The sequence below is a fragment of the Cynocephalus volans genome, chromosome 2, assembly GCF_027409185.1.
Source record: "Cynocephalus volans isolate mCynVol1 chromosome 2, mCynVol1.pri, whole genome shotgun sequence".
NCBI classification, from domain to species: Eukaryota; Metazoa; Chordata; class Mammalia; order Dermoptera; family Cynocephalidae; genus Cynocephalus; species Cynocephalus volans.
Genome location: NC_084461.1, coordinates 71,255,209 through 71,280,472, shown reverse-complemented (window position 1 = coordinate 71,280,472; position 25,264 = coordinate 71,255,209). Strand labels below are relative to the sequence as shown.

Below are 25,264 nucleotides of genomic sequence, written 5' to 3'. Positions count from 1 at the left end.
CTTTACTCCATGATCACTACAAACTGCTCTAATAAGCAACATTAGATGAGCGTGAGTAATGTTTGTAAGGTGTTTGCCAGGAAGTCTGCTAGTTAAACCCTGTGCACTAAACATCAAAATTTTAGTCTTCTCCTATCCCATTTACATTTCATTCCTGAAATGTTAAAAAAAAATTTGATTTAGCTTCTTGTACATTTTTATAAATTGTTATCACAATCTTACCACAAAAGTTTAGTACTATTGTTAATGTAAACGTGTTTTCTCCCTCTAAAAATGCTTTTAAAACACTGATGTCTTTCTACCTCTTATGAAATTTGTAATTTTAATCCTTGCAAACTACACCTTTTTACTATTACTCATAAAATACTGAATCACAGGGAATAAAGAGTTACAGGGAATTATTTTAACATAAATTTTAGCATCTATTAAACTCTTACTAGCTAATTCAGGTAACCACCCTTATATCAAAGGTTTTTTTCATTTTACTTGCTGTATTTTAAAAGGCCATGAGGAAAATTTTTCTAACTTGATGTTTGTATTTATAAAGGTTGAGATTTTAAATGCCTTGTGGTTCAGTTAATTTCCCTTGTTTCATGAATATTACCAGAGTGATTTTTTAGTTCGTGATACTGGTAGAATGGAATGGAGAAAATCTGGATTGAAAATAGCAACTTACTGTTGTCATGGCAAAAACAAATCAAAATTTAGAACCTCTGGTTTTACAATGTACCTTGATCACATATATTGCCAATTTACTCTGGTTCCCTCATCATATTTATTCACATGACCAACTAGACAGCTTCTGGACTATATATCCCAATTTCTGGCACTTAGGAGATAGTACACCGAGTTACTAGCATCTTTCAGGATTTCTAATTGTAACTTCTATCCTGTATTGCTAAGAAATTTACTCCAGTATTCCACTGTGAATCTAAATCCGACTTTAACCAAAAGAATTCAACCTGCTGATAAGACCTGCCTGTGAGAAATGCTGCTTATGAATTAGTCACCTACTGCCTCTAAAGCAACAATGAGTTCTAATGGAACTGCACCAGTGCCTTCTGCAAGAGCAGAGGTTTACTGGCAGCCCATCCTCATGTCTCTAGAGGTGAGAAATACAGAAGGGGGAAAGTGAGAGTCTGAGCTCAAGGTTTGGTTGTCTGTGTTTATCCTCTGAAAACTAATGGGATTACTATTTGGAACGGACTGAAGGAATCCCTTCTTTCCACAGTAGACACTGAACAAATTTGTTCAGCCCCAAGGCCTCACTGAAAACCTCCTTGTTTTGAAAATGTGAAGGAGTACCTGATTCTGAAAGCTTTACTTTCTTGATGCAGCAATTAATTTTAAACCATTTCTATTTGGGGGAATTAGCTGTTGTTATTTAAAACTAACTAAACATAGTTGGTCTCAATTGTAGATAAGTTTATATATTTACTCTCACTCAGGTTAGAAATATTTCATTGTCCGTAGCATTATGTATTAGCTTTAGGATCTGACAGCTAGCACTTTAGCACTAGATACTACTTAACTGCTTTATATGTACTGACTGTAATGCCATCTAATTGGTATTGTTCTTATCCCATTATTAAGATGGTGAAATCTTGGCACAGAAAGATAAGTGCGCTGTCTGAGTTTACTAAACTAGTAACTTGCAAAGCTAGGATTCAACCCCAGGCAACTGATGTGAGAGGCAGTTCTCCTCTAGCCCGGGGCAATGGTTCTCAAACTTCAACTACATAAAAATTACCTGAAGAGCTTTTTAAGCATGGTCCCGATCCCTAGAGTTTCTGAATTAGTAGGTCAGAGTTGGGACCCAGGGGACAAGATAACAAACAGACCCCCCAGAGAATTTTGATATTGGTGATTCTAAGAAAAAAATAATTAAATTAATTGTTACTCTGATGGAGCTCATAGTCCAGCGAGAGAGACATACTTCACCTTGGTTGTGTTCCTTTTATTATTTGAAGCTACTTAATTAAATAAATTAAGACGTTGGTGAGCAGTACCTTGCTCTTCAAAATGAGACATCGGTGTGAAACATTTTAAAGTAATGGATGGCATCAAGACACCACAAATCCAAGACCTGACAACTTAAGCTGCCTCAGTGATATTTTATTATTAATCTGCCTATATCAGTGTCATCCTGAGGAGGGATTTGCATTCTTCCATGAACTGAAATGGTGGTGTTTATGTCCAAAGGGTTTTTCCTGTAACATGAAACCTTCAATAATTAAGTCTTAATTAAATAATAAGAGGGTTGTAAAAATATCTACATTCTCATCCGAACAGGCTTTAAATGTTTAATTGTTAAATCCTCAGCTGGGTCTTAGGAGTCTCTAAAGAAGAAATAGTCATTTTCTGTGGAACCAGAATATAATAAGAACATTGAAAATCCATTTACATTTTAATCATTAAATGTGAATTGAGCATATTCAGCATCTTTCGAGGATGACATTAAGGAAGTTATTCCAGTCAAAGGGAATAGAATGAACAAAGTCACAAGGGAGATGAAGGAAGCTCAAGAGGCCTCAGGGGCAGGTCTTACTATACTGAAGAGTTGGAAATATGTAGGGGCAATAGGAGGGCAAAAGACTGGAAATACATCAGTGTTAGACTAGGGTAGCACTTGATGGTATTGAAGGATTTTCAGCAGGGTATTGACGCTGTCAGAACTGGAGTTTAGAAAGATGACATGTCAGTGGTCTGTATGCTGAGTACCCAACTCAGTGCCTATCCCTGAGGAGGCGTTCAGTAAAATTTCATTGAATACGTGTTGAATTGTGCTTAAGGGGAACCTAGGATCAAGGACACTAGTTAGGAGGTCTTTAGAGCTAATTTCCCAGAGGAATATGTAAGGAAGGCCTGAATTAGACTGGCAGCTATTGAACTAAAAATAAAAGATGAAATGGTTAGAGGCCTTGAGGATGCAGCATTGACAATAGATTGAATTTTGTGTTAAGGAAGGGAAGGGAGGAAAAAACAAAAGTCAAACATGATTCCAGGCATTTGAACTTGAGCATGACAGTGGTAATGAGACACAGAGATATAGAAATCAGGAAAAGGTGTTGGTTTGCTTTTTGATTTACTTGAAGGCAGTCCTGATAATGGTATCCGGAACGAAGCTGGAAAAGTGAGTGTGCTGCTCTGCATAGACAGTGAAAGTGGGTTGAGTGGACATCACTGCCAGGTGACACCACTGCCATGTGACGCTTCTGTGCAAACGCCCTTGGCCATTTGAGTCCCTTGGCCACACCTGGTGGAATGGGAGGGTGGGTGGTGTCCACCTAGAATTGAAAGAGATATTTGAGGGAACAAATGGGAACTCCAAAATTAAGTTTCATTTTCTTCTATTTCCATTTCCATCCAAACAGTTTATAAGAACATAGCTTACCTGGGAGCACCATTATTCAGGACTCTCAGGAAGAGATGAACTGAACTTTGAGGTTCTGAATAAGTGTATCCATTCTCCATTAACCCCTTATTCAGAAGATTTTATTTTTATATCATATATTGATTACTTTTTCTGTATATATTTGTTTTTAATGTTACTGCTGCTGCTGCTGCTTTCTCCAGAATTGATATATTTAATTAAAATAGCAGCTGTTTCAGCTAACGTTGGTGTACTTAGTATAGATTGCTTTATTTCATTATGGTTTGGGTTCTTTTTTTTTTTTTTTTTTTTGTCGTTTTGTGACCGGCACTCAGTGAGTGCACCGGTCATTCCCATATAGGATCCGAACCCGCAGCGGGAGCGTCACCGCGCTCCCAGCGCCGCACGCTACCAAGTGCGCCACGGGCTCGGCCCATGGTTTGGGTTCTTGAAAAAAAAATAAAGACCTTTTTTTTTTTTTCCAGAAATGAGCTCTAAAATTTCTTTTGGTAATGTGCTTAATGCTTCAATAGCTTTGAAGCATTTTTTTCTCTGAGTTCATAATACAAGGGCTATATTTTTATTTCTCAGATTTAAAAAGCTGTGTTAAACTCAGATCTCCTTAGTTTATTACTATCATTAGTGTTAAGGGATAAAGTGCTGAATTTTAGAAGATGTGAAGATTTCTATCTTACTTTTCCTAGCAGAAGCCCCAACCTAAGCCGGAATTTTTACATAATGGCAGCTTTCAAGAAGCTCTTAAAGTGAAATGTGATTATTCCTGAGAACAAAAGAACCCAAGAACAAATATGATATTTTAATGTAATTGGCAATGGATCTTAGCTTTTCTTCAGAAGAAGCATTAGCCTAGATTTAGAAAGACAGACATAAACTTTGAAAAAATAGTACCTTATCTCGTTTTTTAAGAATGTTTTTCTTAGTTTCAAATCTGTCGTAGTTGAGCTACCATTTATTGAGCAATTACTATTTGTAGAGAGCTATTCGGGGCAAAACGTAAGTGCTCTATGCACATGTGGAGCTTATTTGAATAGACAAAATATTTTAAATTATCTTATGTAGAAACTTTCTACTTCACTGCTTGGACATTTGAAAGGGAAAAAGCTATTCGATTTAATTCAATGACCCGTTATGCTCTGGGAAATGTGGAGAATTCACTCTGTGAGTTCCAGCCGTATGAGACTTCTTGAAGGGTACTCCTTTCTGCCTTTCCAGCCTTAGAAAAAAAGACATCTTTCAAAGTGACCCCCAACTCTATTTAAGTTAATGAATTTATTTATTCATTCAATATATTTATTGAGCATTTTCCATGGGCCAGTTGTGTGTCTAGAGGCAGCTTTCTCAGGGAAGCCTTCCATAACCCTACCCTTCACCAGGACTAGATAGATATGGTTCTCCTAGTATATTTTTTATAGTTTCTTGTTTTTTCTTGTGTAGCACTTGTCACAGCTTGTAAATAAAGACTATATGGGTGATTATTTTAGTAGACAGGTTGCATGGGGGCAGGGACACTGTGGGCTCACTTTGTATTCTCACTAATCTCAATGACTAAATCTTTAATAAGCATGTCAGAACAGATATGCTGTAACAGTTCTTTTGGTATCCCTTGGCCTACAAATTCCTTATTTGCTCAGTAAATATTTATTAAATGAATTAATAAATAGCATGCAGATAAATAAGCCATGTTACCTGTTTTCTGGGTGTTTAAATCCAAAAACATGTTTACATAAGCAGTTATATTGTGTGATGAAGCTATATGATGTTCAAGTTCGGGGTTCTGGATTCAACTGACCATTAACTGTCATCTTGAACAAAGTTACTTAACCACTCTAAAATATAGCTTCTTTATATATAAAGTTGTCAATAAAAACATCTTGGCCTCTTAGTATTGTTGTGAGGATAATACAATGGACATTAAGTCACACATTGGCCAAACAGCCAGCAATTTAAAAAAGGACATTCTCACTAATTCAACAAATATTTACTGAGGAGTAGCCAAGACTTTTAACTGTCTCCCAACATCTCTGTCACCTGTTTCCATAGAAAGAGGATTATTAGCAGAGCTATTCTGTTTTACTCCAGAACAAAAAATGATAATTATCCAACCTCCCATTCCAATAGCTATGGCTCTGTGACTCACAAAAGGCAAAAGTGTCACATGGAGGCTTCTGAAAACTTTCCTCAGGAGATAACACCCACATGCCGTCTTCTCCCCTCTTCATTTCTTCCTCCATCCTGTTTCCAGGAACTCAGAGGCCACCATCTTGGACCATGAGATGAGGTTACATACAGTGGGCAGTAGGGCCACAAGATAGAAGGTGCCTGGGGCCCTGATAGATCGCCTTCTGTCTAGTCACAGGCGTAAACAAGGGAAAAGCCAGCTTCTTTCTATTTAAGCCACTGTAAGTTTGGATTTTCTGTCAGTCACAGTTGAACCAAATCATACCTAATGTGAATCTGCAAAACAGCAGTTTCAGTACTAGATCCAAGGCAGAATGTGATGATCATGCCATAATAATTTTTAATTGTAAGATTAAGTGCAAAGGAAGCCATTCAAAATGAAACTTAAAGAACAGATGTGTTTTCAGTTTGCCAAAATACGTGAGAGGGGCCTTCTAGGTGAATAAACAAAGCAAAAGAGAAATTACCCTTTTGTTCAGCCTTTTCTGTCCCCTCCTAGGCTCTCTCCTGTGTTCTTCTCTGATTCTGGAATGCCCATTCAATGCTGTCATGTGGCCTCAGGCAGGTTACTTGACCTTCCTAAGCCTTGGTTTCCTGTCTCCAGTCATATTAATTGATATTTTCTATGTCCGTGGCAAGGAATTTGTCCCTTTATCATTTACAATGTTCTGCTTTGTATTGCAATTTGCTGTTTAAATGTCTTTTCCTCTTTAGATTACATGTGACAAGTGCAAAGATCTTTCCTGTTTTTATATTTCTCCCTGCATCTATTATAGTGTTTGTAGATGATAGGCAGGAAAAAAAAATATTGAAAGAATTAAATACGATTAGTGGTTACTTAGAGGCATAAATGGACATGTGATAATACTCAGAGATACAGCTGGAAAAATGAATTGTGATGACCTTGTGAAAATTTTGTGAATGCCAGAGTGAAAAATGTATGTGTTTTAATTTGAGAGGAGGGAGACACCACTGAAGATTGAAAAACAGAGAAGTGGTCTAAGAATGGAGAAAATCATTCACACAGTTCAATTTATAAAAATAAATAAAGTCAAGTGAAATTTAGTTTCCCTATTTTTAAATGTCCTTGTAATATGATTATGGTATTGTTTTCTTAGCAGAAATTTTATATCGCATTTAAAATCATGTGAATCTTAAAATTTTAAGTATATATATTTTTGTGGTGTGTGTATATATAAATATAAAAATTATATCCATAATTTTTTAATGTAAATATGTGAAACATATACATAGTTCTAATCACTTTTCATAAAATCAACCGGAGTTACAGATATAATCTTTATATGAATACATCCAGTCAGTGTTGAGAATGAGGTAGCTTTTGATTATTAAAAATAATTTGTTTTCTAATTTCAAGTCACACTCTAATGAAATTACGAAGTTAAAGGAATGATATTTCCTCTTTTAAAAATTATAAATTATTCTTCAAGGCTTAGAAAAATTTAGATGAAATTAATGTTATCTAGTTAGGGGAAGTAGAAATAAAGCTTTATAAGTAATACAATCTGTGAGTTTTTAAAACATTTCCTAGCTGCCAACAACTATTCAGCAAAATTATTATTTTAAAATGATGGGATATATTCTATGTTTTTCTTCATAAATTTCAAATAGTTTAATTCTTTTGCTATCCGGAATTGCTTGGTAGTGGTGAAACTTTCTTTGAAAGCATGTAAAAATATTAACTTTATACTTTCATAAGGAGTTGTGAGTTGCTGCCCAAAAGCACTGTGTGGAGAGAAGTAGAATTTTTTTCTGAGGTTGGTTTTTTTCTTTGTCTATTCTTCTGACTTCCAAGGGAGCAGAGACAACCGAAATCTGCATCATCTTCCCCTGCTTGGCTCACACAGAAGATCAGAATTGTCCAATTTATTATTTCTTAGGGTTACTATAAAGAGCAAATGAAATACTGTATCATGTACTTGTAAATGAGAAACTTAATTTTGGTCTTCTCTGAAAAGACTAGTAATGATAGCAAACAGTCACTGAGTGCTTAAAGATGCTAGGCACCTAAGGGCCATCATCATTTGTGACAATGCTGTGAGTTAGATAGCATCTTACTACCATTATGTAGATGAAGAAATTCTGGCTTACAAAAGTTAAGAAACTTGCCCAAATTCACATTAGCTAGTATGTAGCAGAGCCAGCTTAAAGCCTGGATTTTCAGAAGACAAACACCTTGCTCTTAGCTGGAGTCATCTTTAATATTTGTTGGTAGACACAGCCAATTTGGGGTCTTAGTGGTTATATTTTTGCTGATCTGCACCTAGAAAGGAGGGGCCTTTCTGCACACCCTAAACACAGTTAGTACAGGACTCCCACTTCCAGGCTTTTGCTTCTCTTTTCTCATCTTTGTAGCATTCTTGTAGGACAATTGTCCCTAACACCTAATAGAGAATACGTCCAGATGTTAGTTTGTTGTTAAAAAAAAAAAAAAGAAAGAAAGAAAGAAAAAACTCTGACTTCAGCATCAGGATGTATTTATTTAGTCATAAAATTACTGAAAATGTTAGAATAGTTTAGGATATTTTAGCTTCCATAGTTCACTCAAAAATAACTTGATATTTAAGTACAGTACCCATAATGCACATATAAATACAGTGCAAATTAATCCTTACTATAGAAATGTATCAGTAGGTGAAAGGATTGAAATATATTTCTTACCTTTTTAAGGGAGACTTTATTATAGACAGCAGTGAATCTTTTGTATCAAGTGGCATTTTAAAGAGATTACAGAATATTGCCAGTGTAGGTCTCATTTTGGACATCATATTAAAAACCTATTCTCAGCATGTCTGAAATTAGGTAATCTGGTTAGTCCAGTTAACATTCCTAGCAGCTACCCTTAGGGCTAGAGTAACAACTTAACAAGGAGAAACAACAAAGCAATATTTAGGTTGTTTATACAAATTTTTCAGTCATAAACTCAAGTTCTCAAGAAAAACCGTGAAATATGAGTTCTTTTTGTTATTTTTTAGGACATACGATGATATATTCCAATATGGCAATGCAATTTAATTTCTAAAATATATTTATATAACACTTTTGAAATGCAGATAAAAGATTATAGACATTTAAATTAAAATAAAGCCAGAAGAAAATAATGTAGAAAGCTGTTATTACTTGGTAATAGCTATAACATATGTGATCCAGAGGCACCCACTCCTATTTAGCTCTTATTTCTCTTTTTGCTCAACTCATTCATATTCCACAATGCTAGAAAATAATATCCTAGAAAACTTGCCACCTTTTGCACTAGAGCATATGTTTGCTTTGTAGACTTCTTTTATCTTCAATGCATAAAAATGAAGTGCATCACAGTTTCCTATTTCCCAGATGTACCTTTTAAGTTTTTATTATGTGATTTTTGTTTCTGTCTTGATGTTTAATTGATCCCAAGTCAGCATTTAAAATTTCAAGTCACTTGCTGCCACTACCAATAATATTTCTATACATAGAAAGGTATAGAGTGTCCTCACAGCAAAACTTGGAAACTATTCTGTTGAAGTTATTTGAATACTACAAATAATACACTGAATTAAGAAAAATCAGGGAACACGGGGGATAATGCATTCTTGTCTCCCTGCTAACAGTTCACGGTCCTAGATAGGGATATGAACATCAGAGAATTGTTTTACCTATGACCATAATTAGAGTAATTGCATATTTCATTTCTATTTTTCTTTTCTGATGCACTCAGCACTGTCCTCAGTCACGTTCACTTTGAAGTCCACTTAGTGAGATGGTCAAGGCAGAAGAGAGCATTCATATGGACCCTAGTGGGAGATTCTTCCTTCCATGCCTGGGCCGCAATTTTTTTAAATTGATAAACTCCTAAAAATCTTTCAATAGCACTTATTTCTTCATTATTTTATTCTTTTGGTAGAACAGGTTTGTGATGATTCTTTTGGTATTTGCTTTTATATTGCCCACTTCTCATCCTTTCCAGAGCCGTTGCTGTTGGCATGGGCCACCTGTTAGGAATTTAAGAAAGCCCAGCCTCTCGCACACAATGTCCCTCTTCCCTCTCTCCTTCATAGCAACCAGTGCTCCTAAGCAAGTACATCAAGGATATTTTTTTCTTTTTGGTAGCATCTTTGGCTTACTTCAAAAATATACATTAGCAAGGTGACCTTATTTTCATCGTTTCTAATGTATTTTTGTTGGAGTCAGCATTTCTACTCAGGTACTGACATTATTTTCTCATTTTATTCTTCTTGTTTCTTCAACTTCTGTCTGTTCTTCATGGGATACAGAGAAAATTGAGATGTCTTTCTCTTTTTCTTCCATCTGTCCTTCCTTTTCTCCTTTTATCTTTTTACTGAATCTCTTCAAGTTGACAGACTTTTAATAAACAATGATTCCTTTAATTTTTGCACTAGCCGTATGAAGTAAACAGGAAGACAAGAAAATTCAAAATTGGTAGCATACGGACTAAAATCTATACTTCAGACAATAATCTTTATGAGGGTTCTAGGCTTCCTTAATATATTCTATTCCATCAGACGTAATATACGGGCTGAAGTCTTTAAAACACAGTAGCCACAGTTCAGTACATTGCTGAATGTGAAACCATGAATGGGGGAGCATGTGAAGAGACTCTAACAACAGCAAGTACCAAGAGAGGGGAGATGAGTAAAATATGGTGGAAGTCATTCAGAAGCAGGTAGAAGTTCAGAGGAAACTGTTATGTCTGAGCAGGACCCCTGGAAAAACCTACAAATTATTACACTGCTGTATTCCTTCTGTTGCATGTTATTTAGTAAATGGGGTGTTTCACTTTAATTGGAAGTTCTACCAGGTGCAAGGACTCAGAGAGAGATTATAGTTTTTCTGTTCTTTTCCCATCTTTTTCCAAAGAGGACACTTCGGTTAATGCAACTCATATCCAGCATTCAGAACAGTGGAGGATAGTTTAGAAGCCCTTTTATCTGGAGCTTCAGAACCAGTATTTGGTTAGTTAATAAAAAAACATTGACTAAGAGAAAAAAAGCATTTAAAGTCCATATCATGTTTCATGGATGAAGCATACCAGTAAATGCATTATGGATACTTCAGTTTTTATTACTTTGCTTGAACGTGTGCTGAAGTTGTTCAAGTGTAGAATCTTGAATATTAATTGTTTTTCTCAATATTATAGATTTTTTTCAGTAATTTGCCTTTTTGAAGTATTTCAAAAAGCTTTTTCGTAGGGAAAAATCTCTCTCCTATCCCAATCACATTTTATTAATTATGTTTAATTAAATGACATAATTAGAATAACAAGCACAACTTGGGGAAAAAACAGGGTGGAGGACATAAAACACAACTGACTCTTGGTTAGTGTGCAATTCAGCTAGCAAGAACAGAAGAGAGTGGGCCCAGCAGAGACTAGCCCACGATGCCAGTGTGTACAGAGAGTGAGTGTGTATAACAGTAGGAAAGAAAAGTGTCCATTGATCAAGTTGTTGGTGACGTGGAGATTAAGAAAAATTCTACTATAGCCACTAGGATTAGTCGTATCGAAACTATCAACTCTGGACTGTAGTCCGAGTTACTCTTTTTCATCTTAAAACATCTCAAAAGCCTTCCTCCTTAGGCTCATTCACGATGCTTCCCACCATCCAGTATTTGATAAAATATTTTATATTGATAAGATAATGTAAAAGAATAGGGGAGTTCCAATTCCTCATAACTTTTTAACTAAGCTTTTTAACTAGGAGCTTTTGGTGATAATGCTCCCGTCTTTATTTTTTTAACTCCTGAAGTGACATCTTTGCAATCCTAATCATTCCAAGTGATGTTTAGAACTGGCTAGGAGTCTCACACAAAACAGATGGTTACCTGTTCTTTTTGCCTGAAGCATATGTGTATTACCAGCTCCCATCCAATAAGCCCTCGTAGGAGGATTGTTTTCACTGTGACAAGTGAAAACATACTTGTTTGAGATAAAAAAAAAAAAATAATAACTGTTTTCTTTCTCTCCCGTTCAACACAACACTTCACCACAAGTCACCAATAGGTGTGGGGATTTCTCCCTACCGACAACCAGTTCTCCAGCAGACAGAGACTGGGTGTTGTACAATTTAACTCAATTCTGACACCAACCAAAGTTACTGCAGACTCCACAGTTTACAGGCTCAGTCCTATAAGATCACCGCCCACTTCAGACGCCAATCTCAAGTACCTTTAATAGGCTGTCACCTATACTTCTGGCCAACCAGCTATAAATCAGGGTTCCCACTATCCCCTCAATTCAATTCGATCCCCTTAACTCACAGAATTCAGTCAGGCTCACAGGACTCAGGGAAACACTTATTTTTACTAGTTTATTATAAAGGATATTAGAAAATTTAGAGAGGAACAGCCAAGAGTAAGAAATGCCTTGGGGGAAGGGCTACGGAGTGTCCTTGCCCTCTCTGGTACATACCCCCTCCAGGGACCTCCAAGTGTTCAGCAACCTGGAAGCTGTCTTTTTGGATTTTTATGTCATCTTCATTACCTAGGCATGATTGATAACATCATAGTCCATTGATGATCAACTCAACCTTCAGCTCCTCTCCTCTCCCTGGAGGTTGGAAAGGTGGGGCTGAAAGCTCCAGCCCTCTAATCACATGGTCACTTCCCCCAGCAACCAGCACCCATGATGAGGCTACCAAGAATCCCCTCAGAAGATGCTCTGGTCATCAAGGAAATTCCAAGGGATTTAGCTCTATGTCAGATGCTCCTATCATTCAGAAAATTACAAAGGTCTTACAGTGCTCTGTCAAGAATCATGGCAAAAGACCAGATATCAGAACAAATGATTCTCCTACCACATCTCTGTCTCAGAAACCAGAAGCAGAAACCAAATATATACGAGTATATCTTATTATGTCACAGTACTATAATTCTTAAATGAGTTTGATTATGCACAATATTGTGGATAGAAAAAGATCATATCTACAAATTTAATAGTTTAAATACCATCATTGCAAAATTATTATCTGGAAATCTCAAATAATATCCAAATTCATGTACTTCAAGATCTTTGGTCTTAAAAAAAAAAAATTCTAATTGAATACATGACTTCTTGCATCACCATCAAAGGTAGAATGTTTAGGATATAAAAATACAATCTTTTATGTTAAGATGAAAGAACCATGAAAATTTTTAAATAGTTAAAATTTTTAAATTGTTAAATTTTTTAAATTGTTAAATTTAAAAGGAGAAGTGGTTGACTAATAGGTACAACTATGCTATCTACTCTAAGAAAACCATTGAAACAACACAGTGTACCCCACAAATATGTAAAAGTAAATGTTAGAATATTTTGAATTAAAAAAAAAAACCTCTTATGTTAAGATGAAATAATCATGAATAATAACAATTTAAAATTTTGGGGTGTTCTAATTGTCTGCAATCAGACATTTTTATAATAATCACATGAAAAATAATATGTTTAATTCAATATAAAGACAGCTCAGATGCTCAGATGCTGAAGTGGAATACTCTTTTCTTGAAATTAAAAGGTGGTCTCTTAATTAAAAGACCAAGTTAAAAGTTTGATCTTTTCTCTCCTTATACAATTTGCTCTTTTAGTTTAAGCAATTGTATATCTTAAATACAGTAACAGCAAATTGCTTCATGTTATATTTTTAGCATTTATAATGATGGAACATATACCAGACTCATCCTGTCTTGCAGATTATTCTATTACTTAATCTTTTACCTAGTAGCTTTTATTATTTATATAGTAATCCACAGCCCTTATCATTAAAAAGAAGTTAGTACTTCAAAAATCACTATTCATTAGCAATCAAGTCAATTCAAACAAATTGCCTAGCTTTTCTATCTATTTTTAAAACATATTTGTGTGCATGATTGCTATAGAGTACCATTATTATCGAAGTACTGTGTGTACATGTATACAGCACTCTATATATAGCAACTCACAGACTGCCGCTTCTGCATGTGCCTCAGTAATCATGCAGTAAATGACCACTAAGTGTTTGATTATAACTTGATTTTCCTAAGTTGTTCAGAATAAGTTCTGAATCAGTGTTCTTAAAGCTAATTGCTTGTTAAAACTTTTGCTTAAATACAACCATAAGTAATTTCAAGTATGTTAGTACATTATAAGCATGTTTGAAATGTCAATGTTTTATATTTTATACCAGAAAATAAGTGTCTGAAAATACTTTTGTAGGTAACTGTGCTATTACATCAGATGACCGTACTTAAGTCATTTTCCTTGAGAGTAGAGGAGTAAATGGGAAGAACTACTGATCCCTTCCCCCACTGAAGACACCGTGTGCCAGCACTGATTTAAGGATACACCTCCTAATTTCAAGGCACACTGTTATCATTTGTCTGAGAAAGATATCTTCCCATTTGATACTAAATTGTTACTTGTTTCCCACCTTCTCTCATTCTTCATAGTTTATATGAACCCAGCCTAATAGAGCTGATATGGAAACTTTCATTTCACTTTCCCTATGTTTTTTGAGACAAGTGAATTATTGGGAAGTACATGATATTATATAATAATGTTTGTGTTATAAGTTTACATATATGGTATTGTGTATTTCATTCTGCTCTTTATTTTTTACGTATTCTTATGTTTTTTGGATAGCCATGTGTAAATTCGTTTCATCATTTCTGTTTCTAGAGAATATCTATTGTGAAAGAGCACACACACACACACACACACACACACACACACACACACACATACATTTTATATTTGAATTCTCTATTCCTCTGGGGATATCTACTTAAGCTGCTCCTCTTTGCTAACATAAAAAATTTATGATAAATATGTATACACATTTCTCCTTGAGCACTTATGCAAAAGTTTTTTCAGAGAAAAATATCCAGGAATAGAGTTGGAAATTACTATTCCAGTTTGCACTCCTACCATCAGTAACAGAATAGTTCACCAATACTTGATATTATCTAATGCTTTGGTTTTGCCATTCTGGTGGCTGGACATTGCTATCTCCTTATTTAATTTCCATTTCTTTAATTAGTAGTGAAGGTTTAGCTGTCACCATTTCCTTTTCTTTGAATTGCCTTTTACTGTCTTTTGCTTCATTTTGTATTTGTTTCCTTATCTCTTTGAGATGTGTGTGTATGTGTATGTATGTATGTATGTAATTTTTTAAAAATTGTTTCAGACGAGTGATTCAAAATTGAAAGTCCAATTTACATATCCTTTGAGGAGCCAGAGTGTCTCAAAGACCCATTTAGGAGTTTCACAGGTCAACACTATTTCCATAATGTTTCTAAAACTATCTTTGCCATTTGCACAGAACTAACATTTGCAGTGATACCACAAGCAATGGTGAGTGAAACTGCTAGTGCTTTAGCACAAATCAAGACAGTGACTGTACTAGTCAGCTTTGTATTCATCTTCATCATGCACATGTAGGAATAAAAAAAGAATATCCAATTCATTTAAGAATGTCCTTGATGAAGCAGTAATGATAATTAATTTTATGAAATGCCAGTCCTTGTTACATCTTTAATATTTTGTGCAATGAAGTGAGAATTAAGAAGTGTGATCATTGTCTCCAGGAAAAGCACTGGTGAGGTAGTGTAAGTTTTGAGATGAACTATTCCCTTCCCCTTTTATTGTAACATTATATTAATTTCAAAGAACAACTGACAAACTATAGCTATTTACACCTATATATTAGGCAGAGATTTTCTGAAAATGAACAAAGTTATCCTGCCACATCAAGGAAAACAGCTGACAGTACTTGTTGCTAGTGATAAAATTAGAAATTTCAAGTGAAAATTAGAATTTTGTAAAAGTTGTAACTGCCAATGTGAGCTTGATAGCTTTTAATGAATAAAAACATTTCTGATGAAATTGATGGTGACACTAATTAATAAGATTTTTGATATTATATCATAAAATGGGTCACCACTTAGAGAATTCCCATAGCTCAGTGAGTCAATATTTTCCAAAAGACCAACTCATGATGTTACAAAAATGATCCTTTCAAACTGCAAGATAGACCAGTGAATTTTAATATAACAAATATGAAAAGTTCATTGGTAGATTTCAGATTCCACACAGCAACTAAAATTTAAGAAACTACTTTTGTTAAAATTGAAAGAACAAACTTTTCAAGTTTTGGTGTGGTATTGAAGAATATCCACAATTATCTGGAAAGGTTATTAAAATACTCCTTTTTTTTCCAGCTACGTAACTGTATGAAGCCAGATTTTCTTCATGTACTCTAACCAAAACAACATATAGCAATAGATTGAATTCAGATACAAATATGAGAACCTGTCTTCTTTTAAGTCAGATCTTAAAGAGATTTGCAAAAATATAAAATAACCCCTCCTTCTTAGTAGATTTTTGTTTGTTTGAGGACAACATAATTATTTTCATAAAAATATGCTTCTTAAGATAACAAATAATTAGTTTATTATTGTTTTTAAATGAATTAATAATAGATATTTCTAAAATTCTTCAGTTTTCTTTTCTAAGAAAATAAATGTTGATATATATAACCCACAGTGGTGTGTGCATGTGTGTGTGTGTGTGTGTGTGTGTGTGTACTTGCTCTTAGGAGATTTCAAAGTTTTAGGAGATTTAAAAATTTTTTAAGACGATAAAGAAGTCCTGAGACCAAAAAGTTTGAGAACTAGTATAATAAATAAGTCCCTGCCAATTTTTAACATTGCAAATGTCTTCTCACAGGCTGTCCCCTTTCTATGAACTTTACCTGTGATAATTTAGGTAGAATAAAAACCTTTAATTTTTTTTTTTAAATTTTGGGGGAGTATGCAATACATCACCTGTTGCTGAAGTCTTAGTGCTCCTCCAAATGATTATGCTATAACATCTCTCACTCTCTCCCCCCACCCACCACTCCACCCCTTCCTCTCTCCCTCCCACCCTCATTCTTATTCTTTTACAACTGAGAAAAAAAAAACATCTTCTGGACTTTTCCATAGTGAAATTACTTAGACCCCTACATAGACATTTTAAGTTGTTGGAAATTATGTTCTACTGTATACAGTACTGCATGGAACAACTTTGCACCTACCACAATTTACCTATGTGTGATTGTACTTATAGGCTACACTCCTAGAATAGAATTGCCGAGTTAAAGAGAACGTGCATTTGTTATTTTGTTTCATGTAACCAAGTTTTCCTTTTTAAAGATGGCGCCATTTATACTCCCACCAGCAATGTATAAGCATGCCTATTTCTCTGCGTTCTTGCTAATGTTGTGTAGTCAAACTTTTTGGTTTTTGCTCACAATAGGTGTGTTATGATAACTTGGCGTAGATTTAATTTTATGTATGTCATGAGTGAGATTGAATATCTTTTCATATGTTTAAAATCAAAGTGCATTTTCATTCAAGTCTGCTAACCAAATCCTTCACCCATTTTTTTTTTTTTTTTCCTATTGGGTTATTTGTGTTTTACCTATCGATGTGTAAGATCTCCTAATTTCTTTGATTAATCAGTCCTCTGCTATGACGTGATTTGTAAAAGATTAATTCCCATTTAACATTTGTATTTTGACTTTATTTTGCTTTTTATGTTAGAGAAATTTTTAGTTTAATGTAATAACATTTTTAAATCTAGTGTCATAAATAGGAAGCCATTTTCATCTCTCAGACTATTTTTGTCTATAATTTCCTCTGGTCATTCTGTGGTTTCTTTATTTTTTCATTTAGGTTTTTAATTTACCTGGAATTTATTCTGGGATAGATAACAAATATTGATCTGAATTTATTCATTTTAAATGTTTAACAAATTGTTTCAACCCAGTTATTTAATACTCTTGTCTTTTCTCCATTGATTTAAGTATCTTCTATTTTATGTCCAAAAGATTTTTACATTTTGGGGTCTATTTATTGATTCTTTCTTCTGTTCTATTTCTGTCTGTCCGTACATGTGCCAGTATCACATTATTTTAATTTGGTGTATTAAATTTTCAGTTGATAATTGCTGATATAGATTAAATGTTGATCTTACATAACACAAACTTGCAGAACTTTTTAATTTATGCTTGCTTTTCTTGAATTTTCAGAGTCAATTGTTATATCATCTGCCAATACGGGCAGTCTCTGTACCTGTCCCCTTGCCTTCTGGAAAGAGTTTTATAACCCTTTCTTGCTCACTAGTTTATTCTTCAACTGTGTTTCTTTGCTTCTTTGTTGTTGAAGCCACTCTACAGGGAACTTTATTTAGACAATTATATTTTTCATACCCAATATCTCCAATTGGTTCTTATTTATATACCTATTTCTGTCTTATTTTCAATCCCCCCACCCCTTTAAAAAAAAATCTTTTCAGGTTTTTTGTTTAGTTTTGTTTTGTTTAATTTGAAGGTTTTAAACCTGACAGTTCTATTAGTTTGTATTTTTCTAGTATAAATTCTGTGTTGTCTTTTTTTTTTTCTTTTTTTCTTTCTTTTGATCATGGTGCTTGCATTACTCAGTGAGTTTGTTATTAATATCTTGACTAGTGATGTACCTGGAGGGAAGAGTGAAACACCTCCCACCACCACTACCACCTTGAGCTACTCCAGGTGGGTTGAGTTGGTGTAGAGAGGTGCCTTGTGACTCAAGCCTACATTCTCCTCTCCTTGCAGAAGACTTCATCTGCCCCAGTCACTACTCTTGCCGAGATCTGAGTCACTCTGTTTTACCTCATTGGTCTGTAAACTAGGAATATGCAGTACAGAGGGTGAAAACTCAGCCTGCTAGTGACACAGACTCCCCTTCCAGCCTAGCTCCACATTTTACCACTGCCTCTCACTGGTGGTGGGCTGGAACTGGGTAGATCAGGAAGTACCCAGACAAGCAAAATGAGAATGAGAAATGACACATCTAGAAAGTTCTTCCCAAGTCTGATTCCCATTATCAGCGTTTGGAGTTTCCCTCCGTGCAGCCTAGACACATAAACATATACTGGGATCTCAAAATCTCCTGTTACACTAAAGGTTTCCCATCTTTTTTTGTGTGTTAGAGTTTTGATAAATCTCAGAGCCTGCTCAGTAACTTTTTGTCCCAGAGCATCTTGCTGGGACAGGGGAGGGGGCCAGTAGCCCATGTAGTTGATATCTTGTCAAGAACCCATAAATTTTCTCTCTTACCTTCCATGTTGAAGCTAACGGTTAAATTTAGACCACCCCCCCCCACACACACAGACATACATACATGTACACACACATACACAATCATGGTAGCCCTAAATTTCTAATTAATACATAGCTTTGGAAGTTTGCAAAACTATCTTCAAGTGGTTATTACTCATATGATTAGCAGCTCTTATAAATATAGCTCTCCAAGTCCATCGCTAATATTAAGTGGTTAAGGGCAGAAGACAGAAAAGGACTGCTTCTTTCCATTTTAAAAACCAAAAACTAAAAATCTAAAAGCAAATGGTCTAAGAGTTTTCTAGGTGGCAGATGTTGCTGCATTTTTTACATGCAAATATCACATAATCTTCACATATAATAATTCTATTAAAACTCCTTTTACAAGGAAGGAAATTAAATTTCAAAAGCTTAGACAAATTATCCAAGACTATATAAGTAGGAAGTGACAAAACCAGGACTGAAACCCAACTGGTCCTTTTCTGCCTTTTGCCTGGTCTTAACATAGGTTCTAGGACAAACTCTAGATCTATATTATACTTCTTCACATTTACATTCATGCATGGGACACAGTTCCCTCAAAATATCTTAACACGCACTTTTGTTTTTTTATGGTCACACCATGGACCGGTACCACCTAGTGGAACAATAATTTCCTTGAGTCCAGATACATAAATAAAAATAATTTATTGTATATCCAAGCATCCATAAGGCTCACAGAGAGTAATTTAGTAATTTCCAATGCAATCCCCAGTAGATCTTTAACATAGTGTCTGGGATGGTTCATACAGGCAGAATAAACTTCAGGTCACATTTTAGCCATTGTTATTTTACAGAGAGATCACAAAATAATGTTGGAATGGAATGGAAAAAAGGGGATTACTTGAAGGATGTAGTTGTAGTGGAGATGTTTTTAAAATTATGCTATAGCCTTTCTCCAAACTTTGTTTATTTCTTACAGCAACATGGATTCCTGGTATTAAATTTAGGTGTGACCATAAAGGTGAAATCTTAGCCCCTTTATATTGAATCCATTATTATCTAAGCTTAAAAGTGCTAGATACATGAGAAATCTTAAGTCAAAAACTTGGTAATTACTGAAACTTAGTGATTCCAGAACCTGTATACTATAAAATTTTTTTTTTTGGTTTCTACTTGGTATTTAATGAGATCAGCACTGATATTTAATTACAAATACTTATTAAAACTAGAGTTCGGTGATACTTTACTATCTGAACTTCTGTCTCTCTAAAATATATATTCAGAGCTTCTAAATATTGGATTAAATAGGAATCTTTTAAAACATCATTTCTAATGATTTAGAGAGAAACATGAACTCAGATTTTATTTATTGATTCTGATATACTTCTACAATTTAAGCTTTAGAAAATTAGTGTATAGCTCCTCAGCCAAAACTCTAACAGAGATAATTTAGCCAACTACAAGAGGTATAAACAAGATAATCGAAACGAGATAAAAGATAATTGAAAAAGAAATGTTCAGCAATATCAAATGTGTAGCTTGGCTTCCAAAATAGGGGGAACATGATTCAAAGTGCCCACTGTTTATGTCACATGTATTGGGAAGGTTTAGGCTATGAAAAGTCTCAGATTAAAAAAATGAAAAGAATCAACATATAAGATACCCAAAGAATATTGCTCTTCCACAGCAATGTGCTAATTTGCCTTACATACTGAAATGAAGTGTCTTTCAGAAGTTCCCTATTCCAAATTACACAGTTGAAACTCCAAAATCAATCTTTAGAGAACTAATTGAGATAAATGTAGATAAATATTATGAATAGTATGAAAAATCTACATTCATTGGAAATATTCTCTTTAAGCTTCCAGACAAGAATCACACTTAAAATGTAATCATGTTTGTAATTATTTAATGTATAAGCATTGAAATGAGAAAAACAAAATTGGATATCTGAAGCAATCCATTCAGCATTGTTGGGGAAAAAAGGGACCATCGACCCAGAAATTTAAAACAAAAATGTTATTTATAAGGTCTGTGTTGTAAAAGTGAAAGGGGTGTGTACACACAGTTAGAGCCTGGGGACTACCCCACCCCAGTTCTTAAACTTATTAAAATTCCATGTTTTATTTATGCATAAGACAGAATTGTCTTGTGAGCAGCAGTTGGGTGAGGACCTCAAGATGTTCAGAGAGGGAAGACAGACTTTGGGAAACTCAGAAGCAGTGAGTATAGAAGGGCTGGTTTTGTAATGTACGTCCTCTACCATTTCAAATGTTAACTCTCAAAGTCCCATTGTAGAATAGAAAAACTCTAATCACTTACATGAATCCGAAGGTTTTCTGGTTTTCTCTGGAATATAGTCTCTGAATTACTCACTTAATTTATGAGACCTTTAAATTTATCTGATTTGTATTGGTGGAGGGAGTGTTTCATAGCAATTTATCAAGAACATTGAAGCAGTACCTTTCTACTAAGTTTAAGATTTTATAGATATCATAGAGGCATTTAAAAGTGAATGGGACAAATTTTAATTTTTACTGTATATGAATAAAGCTTTTCCTACATAGTAAGATTTAACTTAATTATTGCATGTTATGTGCTAAAAAGTGATCCCTATTTAAATGTAAAAAGAATCTTAAAAATTTTATTAGATGTCTATTACTCCTGCAGCAAACTGTTACAAAGAGATTTGGAATGGGAAGAAAATATGGAGAGAAAATAACAGTTAGAAAGTCTCCACATGACAAAGGGAAGAGAAAGCAGCTGTTTGGTGAAACTCCAATGCCCTGCGTGACCGTTGTGTACTCCCACAACCCGCAGCAGAGACTGCAGTATAAAGATTCAGAAACTAGAGATACTTATGTTTGTTTTTGCTTTTGTCATCATTGTTGCCCTTACCTTTTATTATGCTTCTACCCACAGACCTCAGTGATATTTTCATGTTTTTAATTTAAATGGAAATTTCTTGAAGCCTAAATCAGTTGAGATACATTAACAGTTATGTTGACATTAGAGTTTCATAGTAATGACACAGATTATTTTGACAAGAAAATATTCCCATTTTTCAGCTTACTAGGTCACATCTGCGTTTCATAACCAATTATGTGTTCTATACTTACATTTTGGGGGCACTTTGTCCCTTTCAAAGCCTGTTCGCAACAAATATTGCTTTACTTAAAAAAAAAAAAGAAAGACAAAGATTCCATTACAGAGAGAGATTTTGAAACTAAACTTAACATATACCTATTTTAAATATTTATCTGGAAAAAAGTACAAGAAAACTAGTAGCTTTTTATATTATTTTAAATCTATACTATTACATAGAAATGTTCCATTTCCAAAATCAATATTGTCAGTATTGTTATCCTGAAAGCAATGAGATTATTGTTGATTATGCTTTCTCTCTTCAGATAAATTTGCAAAGAAAAATGAGAGTTACTGGTGTAATTACCCAAGGAGCCAAGCGGATTGGAAGTCCAGAGTATATAAAATCCTACAAAATTGCTTACAGTAATGATGGAAAGACTTGGGCAATGTACAAAGTGAAAGGCACCAATGAAGACATGGTAAGACTGACTTAACCTACTCAATTGAAAAGTAAAATCCCATTGATAATCACTGATTATCAGATGAGAACTGAGTCTTCAGAAGAAGCCTCATGTTATTGAAAATAAATTTCTGATGCTTTTGTTTTGAATTGGACTAGTGGGGTGAAGGGAGTAGGAGTTTCTCCAGGTTAGAAAGTTAAGGTGACTGACCTTTAAGATTTTCTCCAATTTTGTGGGTCGTCCTAGAAATACTTTGTCACAAGTTTAGCATAGTCTTATGTATGATGATTAAGCTTTATTTTACAATAGTCAGCTTTTGATTTTATTGTTACTGCTTTTACAGATTAGCACTCTCCTTAATCAAATAACTACTGATCAAAGCTATTATTTTAAATAACAAGAAAAGTACCAAGTGATAGAAAAGATGTATATGTCTATGTACTTCATATTGAAAAAATGTAATTGTTATTAAGCAGGATAAAATATTTTAAAGGAAACTGATATAATATTTCACATCTCCTTTGCCTTTTCTCAGGATATTCCAAATTCTTTTATTAATTCTTCCACATAAAATTTAATTTTGAAATTATTAGGACCACAGATCATTCCATTTAAAACCAAGCATGAGAGTAGACTGTAATAAATGTTATAGAAGATTTTTAAAATTACCCTCTTAAATGAATTTAAATAAGGTTATCTGATTATCAGGTTAAATAAAAATAAAATAAGAATGAGGTTTAAAGGAATTAATAATGACACATTTTAGTATTTGCTTTTTACAGGGAAACAGTTTTTCACTGGGGAGATATATAATGAAATATAAGTCTCTTATCCAATGATATGGGATTGATTGATAAAGATGTAATCTTGATAAGTCAAAACCTAAAGCAACATAAATCTGATCACAGCATTAGAGAGACTAATGATCAGGACGCATGAAGGAAGACTGGTTCCTACCAAAAGAAGTATAAATACTAAGTAGTAAAATGAACAGACAGGCCCAGATTAAGGTGAAGGATTTAAGTTACCCATTTCCAGCCCCCCTCCCGCCCCCAAAAAAAAGGAAAGAGAGAGAGAGGCATTTCCTTGGATCTGAAGAACTGGCCTTAAACTTGAGAAGTCCATCATAGTGGGATATAGATTATGCCATTGGCCTCAGTGGTTTATAACTTTAATTAGGATTTTATCTATAAGTTTTATATTCACTGCTGAAGACAAGGTGCTTCCTAAATGCTCCAGGCTCCCAAGTTATTTAATCCAATCTTTGAAGGATTACATTGGGTAAGGTATAAGGTCAATTTATGAAAATAGGTAAAGAAGCTGTTGCAATTAATAATTTTAAATTCTGCATTATGTCGTTACACAGGTGTTCCGTGGAAATGTTGATAACAACACGCCCTATGCTAACTCTTTTACACCACCCATAAAAGCTCAATATGTAAGACTCTACCCCCAGGTTTGTCGAAGACACTGCACTTTGCGAATGGAACTTCTTGGCTGTGAACTATCAGGTCGGTCTCATGTTATCTATGTCTCTACTGTGTTAAAAGAAAACAAAAAGCATGTTCGTGTGCAGCCTACTATCAACCTACACATTTTCAACACCCATAGAAATTTATTTCTGCTACCCAATGTCTAGAGCATGGTTCAGTGAGAAACTGTGTGTCTTATGTGTAGGATAAACAGATTCTAAAACATGCTACAGAGTAGGATTAGTGTAGAAAGAGTAATGTATTTTATTGAGAGGTCAAAGAAAGTACAAGGAATTCTCATGTGAAATTCTTGCCAAATTTAAATGTTTCTCATTGTTTTGGGTAGTAACTATGATTTATGTTTTGCAACAAAAGTTCAGTAAGAACTTGAATCTGCCTGACCTCATAAATTACAGCAAAGTTTAGACTATATGGCACTGAAAAATAAGTTTTGTCTTTGTCCATCTACCATAAGAACTTGGCTTGTTTTTTTGTTTGTTTGGATTTTTTTAGGTTTTATGAAACATGTAAATTTATCATTTCTCTCAAGGGGAGAATACTTCAATACTAAGATTATTACCATGAATGTATTCTTGGGTCATTCTTAGCTAGCAACATGCTTATTGTACAAATAGTGCGTATCCTACTCAAGGATCGTCTATCAACAGACTCAAAGTTAAATAATGCTTGTCCGCCAGGAGCATCCATGCTAGATAGAAAGATGAAGACCTGACATGGGGATCTCACAGTGGTCCGGTTCCAATATAGCTATATTCTGAACTAAACAGAAAATCACGTGTGGGCTTTCACTGTGTTGTATTTTTGGTGGTGGTTCTTATACTTCTGGCATCAAAATTTACAAACTATCTTTGCCACAGTGGACTGAAATTATTTTGTTCAAACAACTGTGAAAATGACTAAAAGTACATGTGTGCCCCACATTTTTAGCATAATCTTGAAGTATGAAAAAATCTTTACCAAACTTAAAGTAATACCATTTAGTTATAAATAGGAGAATAAGTCCCTGCAAATAGACAACTCTGAGCTTTTTATTCATTTCAGGAGGTTGACTATAGGTTAAAGTGTGTATTTTATATCTGTTTTCCTTCTCATATCCAGTTTTTAAAAACCACATTATATTTAAAGAAATTAGAGTAATTTGGCCAGACGAGTCAACCTATTTTGAGAACTATATTTTCTTATTCTATTTAACCAACATATGGTTTGAGTACCATTAATTACCCTAACAGAGATCTTTTCCTTATTTTGGTAATTTGAACTAGCCTACAGACTGCCAGTAAATCTTAGCAGAATTATTGCCATGCAGTGTTTGTATTACATGTCACTATATCACCAAAGGCCAGTGTCATCCCTAAGCCATTCATCATAAAGCAATCAAGAGGAAGCCACAATATGAGGAGGTCTGCTGAAAGCTGCACGGTTTTTGCTTGCTTAACATCAACTTCCCCAATTTTTCAGTCTTTTGATTCATGAGGGTCAGTCTCTCATACATGGCTTAGTTACAACCCTACAGTGTGAATATATTTTACTTCCAATCTTTACAAGAAGTTATACCCG

General features: G+C 34.4%; 1 protein-coding gene across 2 annotated transcripts in view; it reads left to right on the top strand.

The window, feature by feature from the left end:
- EDIL3 (EGF like repeats and discoidin domains 3) overlaps positions 1-25,264 on the top strand; it is a 410,628-nt gene that overhangs the window by 286,229 nt on the left and 99,135 nt on the right. For both annotated transcript variants that reach the window (XM_063087348.1, XM_063087347.1), the window contains 2 exons: positions 22,077-22,232; positions 23,581-23,725. In XM_063087348.1, coding sequence (XP_062943418.1) covers positions 22,077-22,232; positions 23,581-23,725 — 301 coding nt within the window. The remainder of the gene's footprint in view (positions 1-22,076; positions 22,233-23,580; positions 23,726-25,264) is intronic.